We start from the raw sequence: 19577 nt of genomic DNA on the forward strand, positions 1-19577 counted from the left end.
TCTCCAATTTGTTCGTCCTCGTTGATTGGTGCGTCTGGTGGTTACCCCTCGGGTTCGTTCCCCCTCCGTTTGGTCACCTCTCTCATCTTCTCCACTTGATGAAGTGGATAGTTGAAAACCCACTCGTTTGCTTTTCTCAATTGATTGTTCAACATATTTAGGTTTCTGCCAACTGTAGACATAACCCTCACTGTAATCTTTCTGATCCCGTTGAATTTTTTTAAACTTGGTAGTTTTGATTTCTTTCTTAAATCTGTCAAGTTTCAAATCAAATTCCTCTTTGCATTTATCATATTCCACCAGAGTTTTCATGTGATCTAATTTGTCTTCTAACTTAGGTTTATCTAATGAGAACTTGTGCTGAATAGTCTGGATCAGTAGCAACATCAAGTCCAAGGAACAGTGATTTAAAATACTGTTCCATTGTGTGACAAACTCTGAATTTTCAGGAAATAATTTGGGAGCTTTTGTCATTCGTAATCCTCGTGGTATAATTTCTTTCTTACAATAATCTACCAATGTAGCACTATGTAATTCCAATCTGATTGATTCCTTAAATTCCCCCAAAAGATCAAGCCATTCTTGCTCAAAACCCACGTCTGACCCTAATTGGGAAAGTGTAGGAGCTTGTAGTATAGTGGACCTTTCATCTGCAGAGAATCTTTTCCCGCTGCTCCAACTTTGCGCCATATTCCCTCCAACTTATTAGAAAAAACTCTAAATATAAATGCTGGGAAATTCCACAACCCGTAAATTTAAATACTATAATTATCAAGAGGTTTGGAAAACTTAATCATGAAAAAGGTGTATCACCACTCTTAACTTTGAAATCCAAATCAAAAACCTGGATTATACTTTAACAAAGGAACCTCAAACCACCTCATGGACACCCATTGCTATTCAAGCTTGGTTTGCCATTCAAATGAGGAGTAAATTACTATCATTGGTTCAGGTGGGGAGGATTGGAGAAAAAAAGCCACCCGAAAAAACTCAAATATAATTGAGAAAACCGGATGGTCTAAAAACTCCTTGCCTCTCCACTATTATCAACAGTTAAGATAGGTGCACCTCCCCTAACATATAGACCCCCCACTACTACTCCTATACAACCACCTGAACAAATACCTCTCTGCCTGCTATTATATCACTAACCTGAAGCGGTCTCTAGCAACTATTTAATCATATCACATAACATAGAACTAATTCTCAATTGTTCTTTTTTATATACAAATATTCCTTGTTAGTTCAAATAGTTCAACAGTCACTTATCTGCTTGCTGTTGACGCAAAAAACCATATTATGGAGAAAAGAACAGTTTTGGATCTATCTTTTACAAACAGTGGAACCGCAAGGTTTGAATCGCAATATAGAGTGGAACGCCTACTATTAAAGCTCATAGGCCACCTTTCAGTCATGGAACATTTTGATTGGAGCAGCCCTTAAGGAGGCGGGGCGTTTCCAGTCTGTAGTTGTTACGAGGCAGGATTTAAACTTCCGGGTAGCGATCTGCTTCTTTGCGCCAGTCTGAGAATTCAAATTGTGAATAAGTTCGGTTTTTTCTAGGTCCTGAGTAGGATCCCGGTTACGAAATTTTCCTGAAGCAGCCAGATTTTGGCGAAACAAGGCGCACTTGTCGGAAGAGGGATTACAACGATAACTGGAAGAGTAATCGTTAAAGAGACACGGAAGGTGTTTATGTAACTGAACAATTAAGTACTAGTACCAGCTCCACGTTCAACTATCTACAGCCTGAATTTAGTATTTCTAAGGAGTCCTGCGTCAACAGCAAGCAGATAAGTGACTGTTGAACTATTTGAACTAACAAGGAATATTTGTATATAAAAAAGAACAATTGAGAATTAGTTCTATGTTATGTGATATGATTAAATAGTTGCTAGAGACCGCTTCAGGTTAGTGATATAATAGCAGGCAGAGAGGTATTTGTTCAGGTGGTTGTATAGGAGTAGTAGTGGGGGGTCTATATGTTAGGGGAGGTGCACCTATCTTAACTGTTGATAATAGTGGAGAGGCAAGGAGTTTTTAGACCATCCGGTTTTCTCAATTATATTTGAGTTTTTTCGGGTGGCTTTTTTTCTCCAATCCTCCCCACCTGAACCAATGATAGTAATTTACTCCTCATTTGAATGGCAAACCAAGCTTATAAGTACATAAGTACATAAGTACATAAGTAGTGCCATACTGGGAAAGACCAAAGGTCCATCTAGCCCAGCATCCTGTCACCGACAGTGGCCAATCCAGGTCAAGGGCACCTGGCACGCTCCCCAAACGTAAAAGCATTCCAGACAAGTTATACCTAAAAATGCGGAATTTTTCCAAGTCCATTTAATAGCGGTCTATGGACTTGTCCTTTAGGAATCTATCTAACCCCTTTTTAAACTCCGTCAAGCTAACCGCCCGTACCACGTTCTCCGGCAACGAATTCCAGAGTCTAATTACACGTTGGGTGAAGAAAAATTTTCTCCGATTCGTTTTAAATTTACCACACTGTAGCTTCAACTCATGCCCTCTAGTCCTAGTATTTTTGGATAGCGTGAACAGTCGCTTCACATCCACCCGATCCATTCCACTCATTATTTTATACACTTCTATCATATCTCCCCTCAGCCGTCTCTTCTCCAAGCTGAAAAGCCCTAGCCTTCTCAGCCTCTCTTCATAGGAAAGTCGTCCCATCCCCACTATCATTTTCGTCGCCCTTCGCTGTACCTTTTCCAATTCTACTATATCTTTTTTGAGATACGGAGACCAGTACTGAACACAATACTCCAGGTGCGGTCGCACCATGGAGCGATACAACGGCATTATAACATCCGCACACCTGGACTCCATACCCTTCCTAATAACACCCAACATTCTATTTGCTTTCCTAGCCGCAGCAGCACACTGAGCAGAAGGTTTCAGCGTATCATCGACGACGACACCCAGATCCCTTTCTTGATCCGTAACTCCTAACGCGGAACCTTGCAAGACGTAGCTATAATTCGGGTTCCTCTTACCCACATGTATCACTTTGCACTTGTCAACATTGAACTTCATCTGCCACTTGCACGCCCATTCTCCCAGTCTCGCAAGGTCCTCCTGTAATCATTCACATTCCTCCTGCGACTTGACGACCCTGAATAATTTTGTGTCATCGGCGAATTTAATTACCTCACTAGTTATTCCCATCTCTAGGTCATTTATAAATACATTAAAAAGCAACGGACCCAGCACAGACCCCTGCGGGACCCCACTAACTACCCTCCTCCACTGAGAATACTGGCCACGCAATCCTACTCTCTGCTTCCTATCTTTCAACCAGTTCTTAATCCATAATAATACCCTACCTCCGATTCCATGACTCTGCAATTTCTTCAGGAGTCTTTCGTGCGGCACTTTGTCAAACGCCTTCTGAAAATCCAGATATACAATATCAACCGGCTCCCCATTGTCCACATGTTTGCTTACCCCCTCAAAAAAATGCATTAGATTGGTGAGGCAAGACTTCCCTTCACTAAATCCGTGCTGACTTTGTCTCATCAGTCCATGTTTTTGTATATGCTCTGCAATTTTATTCTTAATAATAGCCTCCACCATCTTGCCCGGCACCGACGTCAGACTCACCGGTCTATAATTTCCCGGATCTCCTCTTGAATAGCAATGGGTGTCCATGAGGTGGTTTGAGGTTCCTTTGTTAAAGTATAATCCAGGTTTTTGATTTGGATTTCAAAGTTAAGAGTGGTGATACACCTTTTTCATGATTAAGTTTTCCAAACCTCTTGATAATTATAGTATTTAAATTTACGGGTTGTGGAATTTCCCAGCATTTATATTTAGTGGTCTTTGAATCAGAAATATTAGAGTGTAAAAAAACACCAGAACAGAGCTCAAGATACTGTTTATGCAAGCCTACAGTTGGGGTAATGAATGATATGATAACATCTAATTTGTTTAGCAGTATAAAATGTTTTGCACTTTTTTGGGATCTTGCCAGGTATTTGTGACCAGGTTTGGCCACTGCTGGAAAGCTGGGCTTGACGGACCTTTGGTCTGTCCCAGTATGGCAATACTTATGTACCTATGCTTTTATATATATATATATATATATATATATATATATATATATATATATATATATATATATATATATATATATATATATAATATCATGTAATCCGCTGAGAACTATGATCAAATGGAATAAAAGTTAATCAATCCTGAATCCCACCAGTGGTCATCTGGTCATTTAGGGCACCTTTTTGTGTCTTATTCATTACACAATGGCCAAAATGTTGACGTTTTTGCCCTAGCCATTTTGGTTTTTTTCCATTATGGCTGTAAAACATCCAAGTGTTAGGAATGCCCCCAACACGCCTCCTTGTGACCTGGATGCACTGCAGACAAATGCATAGACAGAGGTCTGCAACAAAGGCTTTGAAAATACTGATTTGGACATTTAGATAAGAAATCTGTCCAAATGGTGCTTTATGACACTTTTTAGACATTTTTCTCTTTCAAAAATGAGCCCCATAGTACCTTTGAAACTGCTTTGAAAATGAGCCCCCTAGAGGGGCATAATTGAAAGGGGCGCCCAAGTTTTGCTGAGGACATCCTCGCAAAAGGTCCCGATGGAGGGGCGGGGAAACCCGTATTATCGAAACAAGATGGACGCCCATCTTTCATTTCGATAATACGGTCGGGGACGCCCAAATCTTGACATTTAGGTCGTCCTTAGAGATGGTTGTCCCTAGACTTGGTCGTTTCTGATTTTCGGCGATAATGGAAACCAAGGATGCCCATCTCAGAAACAACCAAATGCAAGCCCTGGCTTGGTCGTGGGAGGAGCCAGCATTCGTAGTGCTCCGGTCCCCCTCACATGCCAGGACACCAACCAGACACCCTAGGGGGCACTGTATTGGACTTCATAAAAAGCTCTCAGGTACATAGCCCCCCCCCAAAACCCACTACCCACCACTGTACACCACTACCATAGCCCTTACGGGTGAAGGGGGCACCTAGATGTGGGTACAGTGGGTCTGTGGTGTTTTTTGGAGGGCTCACATTTACCACAACAAGTATAACAGGTGGGGGGGGGGGGGGGGGGGGGAAGGGCCTGGGCCCGCCTGCCTGAAGTGTACTGCACCCACTAAAACTGCTCCAGGGACCTGCATACTGCTGTGATGGAGCCATAGTATGACATTTGAGGCTGGCACAAAATATTTTTAAAGATATTTTTTGAGCATTGACATGGAGAGGTCATCAGAGCCCAGACCTCACAGGGTATGGATGGAAAGGAGGGGGGGTAAAACTTTTATTGGAAATTGGAGATGGTTGGATGCGAGATCATAATGATTTCAGCACTACCTGATGCATGACTACTATTATTAAGAGGGAGGGGATGGGAAAGAGGGACTGTGGAGGAAAATATTATAAAAATTAAGAACTTAATTTGTATTAAGATGGTTACAAACAGCATGATATGTATGTGGAATTATGCAGTGTTTTGCATTGAACAGTTGTAACATGATGAAGTTTCAATAAAAAACAGTTTAAACATAAAGATATTTTTTGAGGGTGGGAGGGGGTTAGTGACCACTGGGGGAGTAAGGGGATGTCATCCTCAATTCTCTCCAGTGGTCATCTGGTCAGTTCGGGCACCTTTTTGTGCCTTGGTCGTAAGAAAAACAGAACCAGGTAAAGTCAGCCAAATGCTCATCAGGGACGCCCTTTTTTTTCCCATTATGGGTCGAGGACGCCCATGTGTTAGGCATGCCCAAGTCTCTCCGCTACGTCTCCGACACGCCCCCTGGGAACTTTGGCTGTCCCTGCAACGGAAAGCAGTTGGGGACACCAAAATCGGCTTTCAATTAACCGATTTGGGCGACCCTGTGAGGACGCCCATCTTCCAATTTGTGTCGGAAGATGGGTGTCCTCCTCTTTCGAAAATAAGCCTGCTGGTATACCTGAATGTAACTTATCTTGAGTTACTACTGAAAAAGACAAACTAAATCCCAAATCCTTCTCTTCTCCCCTCCAAGTTGTATGTATTACAAAGGAGAGCCACTTTGCATATGTTTCTTCATTTTTATTTCAGGTAGAAAGGAGGGAGTCAGAGCCTGATTTACAGAGCTATTTTCCCCAGACTGAGGGAAAAACTTTAGCAAATTCACATATACAGGATACAATGGGTTCATTTTCAAAGCACTTAGACTTACAAAGTTTCATAGGTTACTATGAGGCTCATTTTCAAAGCACTTAGCCTCCCAAAGTTCCATAGAAACCTATGGAACTTAGCCTCCCAAAGTGCTTTGAAAATATGCCTCTATGTAACTTTGTAAGTCTAAGTACTTTGAAAATAAGTCTCAATCCAGCTTCTTTTCAAAAGAGAAAGACGCCCATATTTCGGCCCAAATTGGGAGATGGGCGTCTTTCTCCAGTGGGCGAACAAATCGGTATGATCGAAAGCCGATTTTTGTCGTCTTCAACTGCACTCCGTCGCAGGAACGAACAAAGTTGACAGGGGCGTGTCGGAGGCGTGGCGAAGGCGGGACTGGGGCGTGGTTATCGGCCGAGGAGAGATGGGCGTCTTTAGCTGATAATCGAAACAAGAAGGGCGTTTTTGACAAGAATTTGGTCCGCTTTATTCGAACCCTTTTTTTTCAGGTCCAAGTCCCAAAAAAGTGCCCCAACTGACCACCGGAGGGAATCAGGGATAACCTCCCCTGACTCCCCCAGTGGTCACTAACCCCCTCCCACCAAAAAAACCCCACTTTACAAACTTTTTTTCCCAGTCTGTATGCCAGCCTCAAATGCCGTGCCCACCTCCATGATAGCAGAATGTGTTCTATCCTCTGACAGCCTTTCCCTGGTTCTGATGAAGGTCTCGGGTGAGTGTGACACCTTTTCTGTTAAGGGCACTGCAGAGTCACATCAGCAATGCATCGTGGAAGGTGTAGGGTATTGGGCTCCGTGATTCCACCAGCTTGTGTTACATGCTCACGATGTTGGTAGTTGGTAGGCTCTACTCCCATGGTGCTTTTCCCGCTGCTTACTGGGTCAGAGTGTGCCCTGTTTTGTTTCCGGTAGTCCATGAGGGAGTGGCCATTTTTGTAAGACAGTTTTAGATCCCTTTCATGTGTTAGCCACGTTACAGAATTTAGCTCTTACCTTGAATGTTGCTGAAAGAGGGCATTATACACCATTCTGTCAGCTCGGACCTACTGCTAATCTCAGTACCAGCGAGACTCATTGCCAGTGGGGCACAACCTCTGATCTGCAGTTAACTGTGAGTAAACGTGCTTATTCCAATAAAGGACGTTTTCGGAGACATTAGTCTTCAGGTGTCAACTGGTATGCCAAGATTATACAGCAGCAACAAGTCCCAGAGGCTTGCGTGTGTGCAGGTCCCTGGAGCACTTTTAGTGGGTACCGCAGTGCACTTCAGGCAGGCAGACCCAGGCCCATCCCCCCTACCTGTAACACTTGTGCTGGTAAATGGGAGGCCTCCAAAACCCACTGTACCCACATGTAAGTGCCCCTTCACCCCTAAGAGCTATGGTAGTGTTGTACATTTGTGGGTAGTGGGTTTTGGGGGAGGGGGGCTGGGGGCTCAGCACCCGTGGTAAGGGACCTATGCATGTGGGAGCGTTGTCTGAAATCCACCGCACTGACCTCTAGGGTGTCCAATTGGTGTCTTGGCATGTCAGGGGGGCGAGTGTAGTACGAATCCTGGCCCCTCCCACGACCAAATGGCTTGGATTGGGACGTTTTTGAGCTGGGCATTTTTAGTTTCCATTATCGCTAAAAAAACAAACACCCAGCTCGGAAACGACTAAATCCATGGCATTTTGGTCTGTACAAACCGTATTTTTGAAGCGGAAGATGGACGCCCATTTTTTTTTTGAAAATACAGTCTGTCCCACCCCTTCACGTACCCGTTCTCAGACATAGACGCCCATGGAGATGGACGTTCACGTTCGATTATGCCCCTAAATGTCTCTCTGGTCTAAATTACAAAGTTTTTTTTTTCATAGAGAAAATGGAAAAACCCTTTATATTATTTACAGCATTCTTTTAAATTTATTTTACTCTCTATCAATGGTAAGAAATTAAAGAAACAAAGGAGGGCAGGTATGAGCTCTATCAGACAAACCTGGGCTGTCCAAACCAGTCATGTGACCTCATAGCCACTCAAGTTTTCAGGATATCCACAATGACTATTCATTGCCAGAGACTGTAGAAAAAGCAGTTAGCTTAGCAGGGTTTAAAAAAAAGGTTTGGATAGCTTCCTAAAAGAAAAGCCCATAAGCCATTATTAAAGTGGACTTGGGGAAAATCCATTGCTTATTTCTAGGATAAGCAGCATAAAATGTATTGTACTGTTTTGGGATCTTGCCAGGTACTTGTGACCTGGATTGGCCACTGTTAGAAACAGGATGCTGGCTTGAGGAACCTTCATTCTGTCCCAGTATGGCAATACTTATGTACTTAATATGCATGAGAATACCGCATATACCATAACTCTTGTGTATGTAAATTCAGCTCATGCATATTCATTGTGGATATCATGAAAACCTAACTGGCTGTTGGGGGGGGGGGGGGGGGTGGAATCATCACAACTAGTCTGGGAAGTCTTGAGATAAACTTTTCAATCTCTCTTACAACAAGGACTTGTTTTAGTCTGGGACCAGAATACCTGGTGCACAACAATGCATAAAATATTGCTTTACAGAAACAAAACACTTACTAAAAGTCAACCAGATGCAGAACAGAGTTGCAGAAATGAGTTGGGGAATCTTATCTCCCTTCCAGCTAGTTTATTTCAGGAAAGTGAAGTTAAATCCCCATATAAATAAGTGTGCAATTCTTAAGAATATTTCTAAACCGCACTATCCATTAGTCCTATATTCCCTCTCATTCCTCATTTGGAAGGCAATGCCTATGCTAGAGGGTAATCGCCCTTTTCCCTGTAATTAATCAACCCGGGGCCTTTGACAGCATTTTGCTCACATATCATAGCTCCTCCAGAGTTCCTTATAAAATGATTAGTTTTTACTAGTGAAATCAGGTTGAGAAACACAGGGAATGTTTGTACTGTCAACTATACATGTTTCTCATTTAGGTTTTCATTTTTAAATTGATTTTTTTTTGGCAAATGTAAGTCTCCAGGATAACGAAATCACATGTATTTGGTGTTATAATTCTAGTCATATTATAATAATAAAAAAAAAAAAATCAGATGTGAAAAACTCACTGCAGATGAAGTTTCTTAATGGCATCTGCTAGGTACTTCCATGTGCACTGGGCCATTCTGGGGACAGGATATTGGGCTTGATGAACTTGGTCCTATCTAGCATGGCATTTCTTTATGCTCTTATGGGCAGATGCTCAGAATTCTGGGACTATAGGGAACAGCGATGGAAAATAACTTCCCAATACGCAACATTAACTGCATACAAATTATATGTACTCTGTGCAAGGGGAAGGTATGTGCATGCACATCAGGGTTTGAACGGGCATGCACACATCAACGTTTTTCTGCTCCTTAAATATAAGCTTTTCAAAGAAATGTTTTCTGTGTTTAAATATACCGTATTTTTCGGACTATAAGGCGCACTGGACCATAAGACGCACCTAGGTTTTAGAGGAGGAAAATAGGAAAAATAATTTTTTTTGAAGCAAAAAGTGTGGCGGAGATCTGCTGGAAGTCCACAGGTTGTGCATCACTCTTGTATGGGGACAGCAGTTTTGCACAACCTGTGTGGCTCTGCAGTGGAATTTGTTCTCCCCTGCCATCCATGTCCAACGATTCTCCTCTCTCCCCTGCCCTCCCCCCTCCATGTCCAGTGATTCGTTCAAACCCCCGCCCACCTGCCTGCCCTCAGCGCCCCGACTTTTCGTTCATGCAATCGTGCTCCCTGCCTTGAAATCTTTAATGTACATACCCGAAGTTGCGGCGAACCAGCAGTAAGTAAAAGCAGCAGGGAGGCTCGCCTCCTCGTCGCTTCCCTTCCCTCTCAGCGTGTCCCGCCCTCGCAGAAAGGAAGTTACATCAGAGGAAGGCGGGATGCGCTGAGAGGGAAGGGAAGCAATGAGAAGGCAAGCCTGCCTGCTGCTTTTACTGCTGGTTCTCCGCGACTTTGGGTAAATTAAAGATTTCAAAACAGGGAGCACGGGTGCACGAATGGAAGGGAGCAGGAGCCAGACCTCACAAAAAAAGCACTGGGTGGAGTTGAGGCACACCGCGCGGGGCCCCTTTGAGCGCGAGGCCCTATGCAGTCGCAATGCTCTCCTCGGCCTAAGACCGGCCCTGGCCGCTCCCCACAGCGCGCAGGTACGCTACATTCGGACTATAAGACGCACTCACATTTCCTCCCAAATTTGGGGGGGGGAAAAGTGTGTTTTATAGTCCGAAAAATACAAGTGACAACATGTGCCATATGTGCTTCCACTTTCTCTTTTACACAGAAACAGGTGCCATGTGTGCTTCCACACATTTGTTCCCCATCATTAGTGCAAGCTTCTTTCCTTTTCAAATAAAAGCCAACAGATTTTAAGAGGAAAATCATGAGAAATCCTCTCTTCTAACCCTTCAACGTGTCCTTAGAGCTGGCGGTAGGTTTCCAGTATTAGGGCAGGGTTTTTTGAGCAATGTTTCTCTGAGCATTGGGTGGGAACAGTTAATAATATCATTAACCTACATTTAAATGCAATTTGTGCTCATCTTCGGTGAGCATGTTTCCTGTACTAGAGCCTTCTTCTGTGCTAATCGCCTGTAGCGCCAGCATTAGGTTTTGCGCATCAGCCAATCAAATTGGTGGGGAATAAAGTTCACAGTTCTTGCACTATGAACTAATTTATGATCTCATAAAGATCATGATGCATTTCAGACAAACAAGCATTTTAGTTTTGCATTAACCTCATTTGCACTATAACCCTCAGAAATCTTGTACTTTAATCAGAGTTCACATTAATAGGTCATAAATACATAAAGCAACTGACATCCACAAGACATTTCCAGGCAGTCCAACAAAATAGGTTGGTGGGTCTTTTATCACCACCAGTAACCAAACAACAGTACTGAAGATCCAACCAAATAGATCAACTGCTCTACATATTGGAAATTTGATTTTAACACAAATGAGAGGCTCATGGATGAAGTTCTAAAGCATCCAGCTGAGGGAAAAACAGAGCTGGCCCACCCAATTTGGAAAGACTAAGCAACCACCTAGGACAGCAGCTTTTGGGGGGGGGGGGGGGGGGGGGGTGGGGGGGGGCGGGGAGCAGGCAAAGCAATAGGTCCTCCTGACAATCACACAAACCCAAAAACATAATAGGAGGTACTTTTGCCAGTGGGAAGGTGGGAAAGGTGTGCACTTGTCAAAACAGCCCATTTGTGGTATTGGGATAATCATGATTACTGGAGCCCAAATTAGGTGCTCCAAGTAAGCTTTTCATCGGCCAGTTAATGCACAGTTTAGGAACAGAAATGACAGCCTACTTCTGAACAGCACAGCTGGGAGATTCACTGGACGACCCACTTGGGAGCTCAATGGCACCTAAAACATTGGTGTCAGCTTTGTGTGCAGATATCGAGCAAATTACTCAGGTTACCAGAGAAGGGTAAATCGAGTTGTTTAACACCCCCGCCCACCATCATCTCGGAAAGTCGGTTCTTAAGCGTGCAACCTACTTCGCTACTAATTCTACATTTCAGTCTATTTGAAAATTGTTGTGTTTTTGCCATTATAATTTTACAATTATTTATTAACCGCTTTTATGAAGAGTTTCACCCAAGGCGGTGCAATACCGAAATCTCCCCAGAATGCATTGAGAATCTAAGAAAAAAAAAAAAAGAAAGAAAGAGAAAATACAACTTGTTACCCCTTTTCTGACCTGGCTACGGGACGGTGTCCGGGAGGATCCCGTTGGATTCGTTTTTTACCTTTTGTCCCTGGCTACCCACTAACCCAAGCACACTGCCAAAAACCTAAAAATGCTGACGCCAATCCTCACGATAGTGCCACAACTGAGGATCAGACCTTACAGTCCCCTATTGAAGCCACCACATACTCTCCCCACTTCAACTGTTGCCGTGTGAGAAAGTAAATTAAATACCACTATTCCCTACTCTGTCCCTGTGCTACCTTCGTTTAAAAACCTTTACTCAAAAAGCAGACATACAGAGGGTCTCCTGTTACCTTCACTTCCACCAGCTCGCAACACGTCTGCTTTTTTCCACAGCTAGCGTGCCACTGCCGTTCCGAGTTCCAACGAGCTGTAGCTGTCCTGCAATGCCAAACAACTACTACCATACTCCTGCGGACTCACGGCACGCGAACGCTCCGGGACTTGTAGTCCGTTCGCTATACCTCGGCGACGAGACTAACTCGCTACCTAACTACATTCCCCACAATGCAACCGTCCAAACCCCACGCGGGCGCGGCGGAACCAGCGCCTGGAAAAAGCCTGCCAATTAGCGTAAAGGGGAGAGGGGCGGTGGACAAGAGAAAGGAGGCTGGACCAAGGAACTTTAATAGACAGAAGAGCAAGTGACGTCAACACGTTGACACCAATTAGGTTAATCTCTGTTTCCACACCCCCCAGCGCAGCCGTCATCTCCAGAACACTCAAAAACAAACCTGAGCTGCTTTATCATCCATGTTGTCGTTCTTTATTGTTGGTAGTATTTCCTTCCAAGCGGCCACATGTAGCTGGTCGCCTTTTACCTGGCTGAAGGTAGCCGGTTAGAGTGTAGCTGGCTACATCTTGTGGCCGGTTAGAAGGTGGTCAGCTATATGTGGCCGTTTAGAAGGAAATGCTAGTACCAACAATAAAGAACGACAACGAGGATGGATGGAGCAAGCTCATATGTTTGCTTTGTTTTCAGTGTAGTGGATGATGGCCGCGAGGGGGCGTGGAAACAGAGATTAACCCGACTGTCTTTCTTGCTTACGGTGGACTAGATAGGCTCAGTTTAACTTTCAATCCTGTCTACTAAACCTCCTTGGGTTGGACACGAGGAGGACTATTCAGTTCCGTACTAAGGGTGACGCGCGCGAAGAGGAGGCGCTTGGTCGGAAGGAGGAGCGGGCTCTCCTGGTGCGGCGGAGCGTGCTGTTTGAGCTGGGTTTAGCATGTGTACTAATTATTAATGAGCAAGGTGTCTACAGCTGCCTGCTGGTTGCGGGAGCAAGTCTCATCGTGCACAGCGCTCTTCCGCTTACCTGCTCATTTATAAAGATGGCTTCCAGTCCCGAAGAAAAGGACCTGAGCAAAGTAAGTAAAGGAGAACTGTCTAATTGCGAAATCTTAATTTTTGGCATTGAAAAAAAAAATGCCGGGAGGAAAATCGCTTGAGTACGTAACCAGCAAAAGGGAAGGTACAATTCGTAAACTGAGAGGTGATATCATTCCTGTACCCCACCCTGATAACTGTTGCTCCCTAAAGAATCTAGATGTCAAACAACTTATTCGCATTGCTTTTCCCCATGCTTTGCGGTGATATGCACCTTTATTTAAAAAAAAGAAAAAAAAAAAAGCTAATATTCAATTTTTTAGCAACACATGCATTGCTGTCTGGCGTTCATATAAAAGACGCTCCAACTCATTTAAACGTCGCGCACCGGCTTTGCAACTTATAGGACTGTTGGCAAGGGGAAACAACCTCATTTGGTTCTAAGTTTAGTGAAATCTGTAGTGCCTGCCAGCGGAGCATGTGATGGCGAGATGGTTGACAAAGCGGAACTGCAGAGAGTAGCCAGACAGTACCCATTTGATCGGGGCTCATATATGGAAAGTATTCTTATACAAAACACTGCATACATATTGAGGGACTGTTCAGCTTGTTAGGAAAATCAGGTGGACGTCGCAACTTTTAAAAAGGATTAAAAAGAATTTTGGGTTGAAGCCAATTTTGAAGGAGATCGGTAAAAATTTCTCTTTACAAAACGAATTGTTAGGATCAGCAGCTTCCTTTAGTAAGCTGAATACAAGTTGGTAAAGCAGCGTTCAAATATTTTTAAGGGAAGGGCCAGATATAGGACATGTCGGACTACCGAGGGGAGGCCGGCAGTGGGATATGGAGTTTGCTGAGGGAGGGGGTTAGGGTAGTCATGGTTCTTTTGATGATTTGAAATGCAGGGAGCAGGGCTCCCACGGGTATGGCAGATAAGAGTATGAGCGATAAATTAACATAGCGAGTCATAGGAGTTTGAACCCTGTCTCTTGCCTTCTCGTGATTGTGGCGGCGGCGCTACTTGACTATTTATCTGATGGTTTTACGTGTATGCGAGCGTTGTGTTGGAGCTGCCAGCTTGTTGTCTCGTCTTCAGTAGTGTGGCTGGCTGGCTCCCGTTTCCATCCTTTCTGTTGTGGTTGGCATATATTTCCACTGGTAGGGCCTAGGAAAACTGGGTTGGAGAACTCCTCATACTGTAGTTAATTGTGGGAATTAAAAATATGGTAGGTTTGGGGGGAAAAAAGTGGCTCCATGGGCCATTTATTTATTTTATTTTAGATTTGCTCACACTTTTTTCAGTAGTAGCTCAAGGTGAGTTACATTCAGGTACACTGGGTATTTCCTTGTCCCTAGAGGGCTCATGAATCTAAGTTTGTACCTGAGGCAATGGAGGGTTTTTCTGCTCTTCAGCTTAAGTAATACTGTATTGAACAGTGAAAAATGGAAGAGGGTTTCCCAAGGATCAACTGTGTCACTAGTGAAGCACTCCTCCAACATGACAAGGGACATAGATATTGAGGGGTAAGTTCTGCTTGGGGTGCTAAAAAACTGGGTGCTGTTCTATAATGGCAGAGTTGCGTGCCAAATCTGACCTAGAATATTAGTGTAAATCCCAATTAGGCACCAAACTTTATTTATTTATTTGTTACATTGTACCCCACATTTTCCCACCTCTTTGAAGGCTCAATGTGGCTTACATAGTGCTGGAGAGCAGTTTGCAGACTCCAGTATTGCAGACTCCAGTATATACAAATACAAAGGTGAAGTTGTGGTAGGACCACGTAGAGGAAACGTTCGACGGGTAATGATGGCCATTGTGAACTTTAGCGTTGTTGTGTCGCTTTAGGCACAACCATTTATGTCATGTCTGTGAATGGTGTAAATGATGACACGTAAATTGTGAGTGTGCTTGCGCCCATTTTATAGAATACTAGTAAAACATGCCCGTTTCTTGCGCAAATGAAACGGGCACTAGCATGGTTTCCTTACGAACCTCCCCCCCCCTACTCACCCCTTTGGCGTTCTGAAGGCACTGACTGCCATTGTTGCGGACCTCAGCACGCCACCTTCAATCTGCTGATTCGTTGGTTGTGAAGCCACTGACGCTATTGCTCCGCCCTCGACATCATAACGTTTGACGCGAGGGCGGGGCCCCAACACAGTGTTTTCGGTGGCTTCACCACCACGAAGGCTTCGAACCGGAAGGAAGTGCCCGGAGGACCTGACAGTGACGTCAGTGTCCTCTCTCAGAACGTTGAGGGTGAGTTTTATTATATAGGATTTGAACGCCCCTAGCATGCCAATGCTCCTCCTACATTAATGTCCCCTTTGCATTTGCATGCGAGAGAAGTTAAGCATGCTACTTATAGAATAGGGAGGGATGTAAGACTGTTATGCACACAACTGCAAATTGGCATTAATGAGCACTAATTGGTACTAATGGTATTTAACACCAATTTGCCAATTTAATGTCTTTTAATTATGTTATAGAATAGGGTCAGTTACACACACAACCTCACGCCCAGTTGTGTGATAAAAATTGTGTTTTTACCACACTTTGATTTACCATGGCCATAACTAATCTGTGATACAGTAGCTCAGTATTGCAGGTTAAACATTCCCAAGATATATGAATAATGCCCACTTGCAATCAGCCTTGCAGACAGCATTATTTTATTGTCCTGGGAGCACTGGCTGTGGCTCCCTTGCACTTCTTAAAGGGGTTGGACAAAGTGACTTTCGGTTCACCCTGAGGTCGCTTCCCCTCCCCTCCCCCAGCCTGCCTTTAAAAATCTCCAGGCTGTAGTGGCGTTCAGGCAGGAGTGATCCCCAGTCACTGCTACCCTTGCTGGTGCCAGGTTCAAAATGACACCAGTGACCCCTATTGATAGTCTTGTGATAGTACAGCTAGGGTCAAGTTGCTTTTGTCCTCTGAATTGGGGGGTGGGGCTTGGGAAGGAGTATCATGGGGGGCTCACTGTTGCTTTCATTGCTCCCTTTTAAGAAGTGCCCAGGTGCATCAGACCGATGGCTTTGTGGCCTGATATTCCCATGATGGAAATTAATGCCAGCTTTTTGCTGAATCCAATAGGAGTGGTCAAACTTAAAAATTAAAACTTGATGTGTAAGGCGGGAGCAAATTGAACAGTCAACAGAACCAAAAGAAGCCCAGCGCCTATTATCTTCGATCCAATTGTTTAGCACAAAAACATTTTTTATATATATTGTATAGTGGACCAGAGCGGCGACTCATCTGTTGAGAGCCAGACATTTTTTGTTGTTGTTGTTACATTTGTACCCCGCGCTTTCCCACTCATGGCAGGCTTACATGGGGCAATTTTCTTAGCTCGCCTTGCCTCTTCACCAGTCCATGTTTTTCATCCTATGTCTTATATTTTATACTTTAAGAAAATTACAAAATATAAATAGAGCTTTAAACTCAAAAACTTAGCTTTTAGATATTCCCCAGCAATGGAACGCTTCCACTTTACAACTTGCCATACAAAAACTATTCAAATTATGACTATTACGTCAAGAACAGCACACACTTCTTTCACTGCCAGTCAGCAAGTAGAAAGGTTTTTGTTTGTGTGGTCACTCTACAGCAGGGGTACTTAAAGTCTGGACCGCAGCCCTGATTCCTGTGGACTGTGGCAGAGCCTTAACTTGAAAAAATATCAGCAAAATCTATATTGCCTTTATTACAAAAACTGAGTTTTATCCCACAAAACAAATTTCAAACAGAATTTAGGCCCAAAAAGTATTATGATAGGGCAGAAAACCAGCAGATGAAGTGCATGATATTCTTGATAACAACCATCTTTGGGTTGTTGTAGCAGGTGTGCAGGCCAGTGTTGCAGTTAAACACAACTTAGTATATTTACAAGCCTACTGGCCTGCTTATTCTTAGATTTGCAGTAAAATGTATAGGTATGCCAGTTAATAATTACGGACAATGAATGACTCGACTGTCGAAAAAGTGGACTGCTTAACAAAAGATTTGAGTACCCCTGCTCTACAGCAGTGTTTCCCAAGTCTGTCCTGGAGTACCCCAATACCAGTCAAGTTTTTAGGTTATCCACAATGAATATGCATGAAAGAGATTTCCATATAATGGGGGCAGTGCATGCAAATCAATTTCATATATATTCATTGTGGATATCCTGAAAACCAGCCTGACTTGGGAAACACTTCTTTACAGGATGTGGAGACCACTAGTCTTGAGCATTCTTATTTTGGGTGACAAGGGCCTGCTGTTACGGCCAGAGACTTTGCAAAATAACACAAAACCCTTCAAAAAGACATTCAAAACCTATTTAGCAAACTTATCAAACCATAACAGTCCTAACCTACCCATGAAAAGACAGTGCTAGAAATATTACACTGGGCCCTAGAGCACCAATACTGCTACTACTGTGAAATTAGAACAAGCTGGACTGTTATAGACGCTATGTACATGTTAGCAGAATCCTTCAACTCAGATCCTCACCTGATAGAAAATAGGGGACCATAACCCCCCCCCCCCCCCCAAAAAAAAAAAAAAAAAAAAACATGTGAACAAAAATAGAAATGAACACCCTCTTCACCCTTTGCCCAAGAAAGCCAGACTCTATAAGCAGTGCAATACTAGTAAATGAGAAACAAGAATGCATTTTCTCCTCTACTCTGCAGAACACAAACATTGAAAAGATGAGCATTCCCCAAAACTAACTTATGCCAGCCATAGACCTGTTGTAAGTGGATGCACCTAAATTTTGGCTATGTTGCCCTGAAGCTGTTATAGAATTGCATTCTGTGAGACTGCTGCTAGTGGTGATGGCAGCCATTTTGATGCTGGAGTCAGCCTGGGCAGGAACATCTGGGCACTTTCCCTGAAGACCACTTTTACCACTGGGGCTGGAATGGTGGGAAGGCTACTGGGGGGATGGAGCTGTTGCTCTTTGGGGTGAGAGTGGAATGGACATAGCACGTCCCCTTATTTGGTTCTTGACTGAATATCGACTGGGACCTGATACCAAGAAGCAGGCTTGGTCAGCACTTCGACTGGGTGACCATACAGTTGGATGTGGGCGGGGCGCTTGATGTGGTATACTTGGATTTCAGCAAAGCCTTTGACACGGTTCCGCACAGGCGACTGATAAATAAATTGAGTGACCTCGGTGTGGGACCTAGAGTAACAGATTGGGTAAAATATTGGTTGAGTGGTAGGAGACAGAGGGCGGTGGTAAATGGAGCTTGCTCTGAAGAAAAGGATATCGTCAGTGGAGTACAGCAGGGATTGGTCCTAGGGCCGGCTCTTTTTAACGTCTTTGTGAGCAATATTGCGGAAGGGCTGTCTGGTAAGGTTTGTCTCTTTATGGATGATACTAAACTCTGCAACAGCGTGGACACCCTGGAGGGTGTGAATGACACGAGGAAGGACCTAGCGAAGCTAGAGGAATGGACCGATATTTGGCAACTAAGGTTTAATCCCAAAAAATGCAGGGTCATGCACTTGGGTCGCAAAAGTCCGAGGGAACGGTACAGTATATGGGGTGTAGTGCTTCAGTGTGTGAAGGAAGAGCAGGACTTGGGGTGATTGTGTCTGACAACCTTAAAGCTTTCAAACAGGTAGAAAAAGCGACGGCCAAAGCCAGAAGGATGCTTGGGTGCATAAAGAGAGGCATGACCAGCAGGAAAAAGGAGGTGATAGTGCCGTTGTATAAGTCTCTGGTGAGGCCTCATTTGGAGTACTGCGTGCAGTTCTGGAGACCGCACCTACGGAAAGCTATAAACAGGATGGAGTCGGTCCAGAGGGCGGCTACGAAATAAGTAAGCGGTCTTGAATACAAAAATTATAGGGACAGACTTATGAACCTCAACATGTATACGCTGGAAGAGAGGAGGGAGAGAGGAGACATGATAGAAACGTTTAAATATCTCAAGGGCATTTATGTACAGGAAGAGTGCCTTTTTCAAATGGAGAGCTCTGGAATGAGGGGGCATAGTGGCCTAGTGGTTAGAGTGGTGGACTTTGGTCCTGGGGAACTGGGTTTGATTCCACAGGCAGCACAGGCAGCTCCTTGTGACTCTGGGCAAGTCACTTAACCCTCCATTGCCCCAGGTACAAATAAGTACCTGTATACAATATGTAAGCCGCATTGAGCCTGCTATGATAGGGAAAGCGCGGGGTACAAATGTAATAATAAAAAAGTTAAGAGGGAATAGGCTTAGGCGTAACCTAAGGAAGTATTATTTCACAGAAAGGGTGGTGGAGGCGTGGAATGGCCTCCTGGTGGAGGTGGTGGAGTTGAGGACTGTTCCAGAATTTAAAAAGCAATCATGTGGGATTGCTTAGGAA

General features: G+C 44.0%; 2 protein-coding genes across 5 annotated transcripts in view; one reads left to right on the forward strand and one right to left on the reverse strand.

Annotated features, from left to right (window-relative positions):
* MGME1 (mitochondrial genome maintenance exonuclease 1) overlaps positions 1 to 12479 on the reverse strand; it is a 53769-nt gene extending 41290 nt beyond the window's left edge. For 3 of the 4 annotated variants that reach the window (XR_003941440.1, XM_030196255.1, XM_030196253.1), the window contains exon 1: positions 12198 to 12479. The gene's annotated coding sequence lies outside the window, so the exon portion shown is untranslated. Of the gene's footprint in view, positions 1 to 12180 lie in introns of all 4 variants that reach the window. The other variant, XM_030196254.1, reaches the window with a different exon arrangement.
* A 605-nt stretch (positions 12480 to 13084) lies between these two features.
* SNX5 (sorting nexin 5) overlaps positions 13085 to 19577 on the forward strand; it is an 83462-nt gene continuing 76969 nt past the window's right edge. Inside the window, exon 1 of the mRNA XM_030196257.1 lies at positions 13085 to 13275. Coding sequence (XP_030052117.1) covers positions 13240 to 13275 — 36 coding nt within the window. The 5' untranslated portion in view covers positions 13085 to 13239. The remainder of the gene's footprint in view (positions 13276 to 19577) is intronic.

Source organism: Microcaecilia unicolor, chromosome 3 (genome assembly GCF_901765095.1).
Source record: "Microcaecilia unicolor chromosome 3, aMicUni1.1, whole genome shotgun sequence".
Lineage (NCBI taxonomy): Eukaryota > Metazoa > Chordata > Amphibia > Gymnophiona > Siphonopidae > Microcaecilia > Microcaecilia unicolor.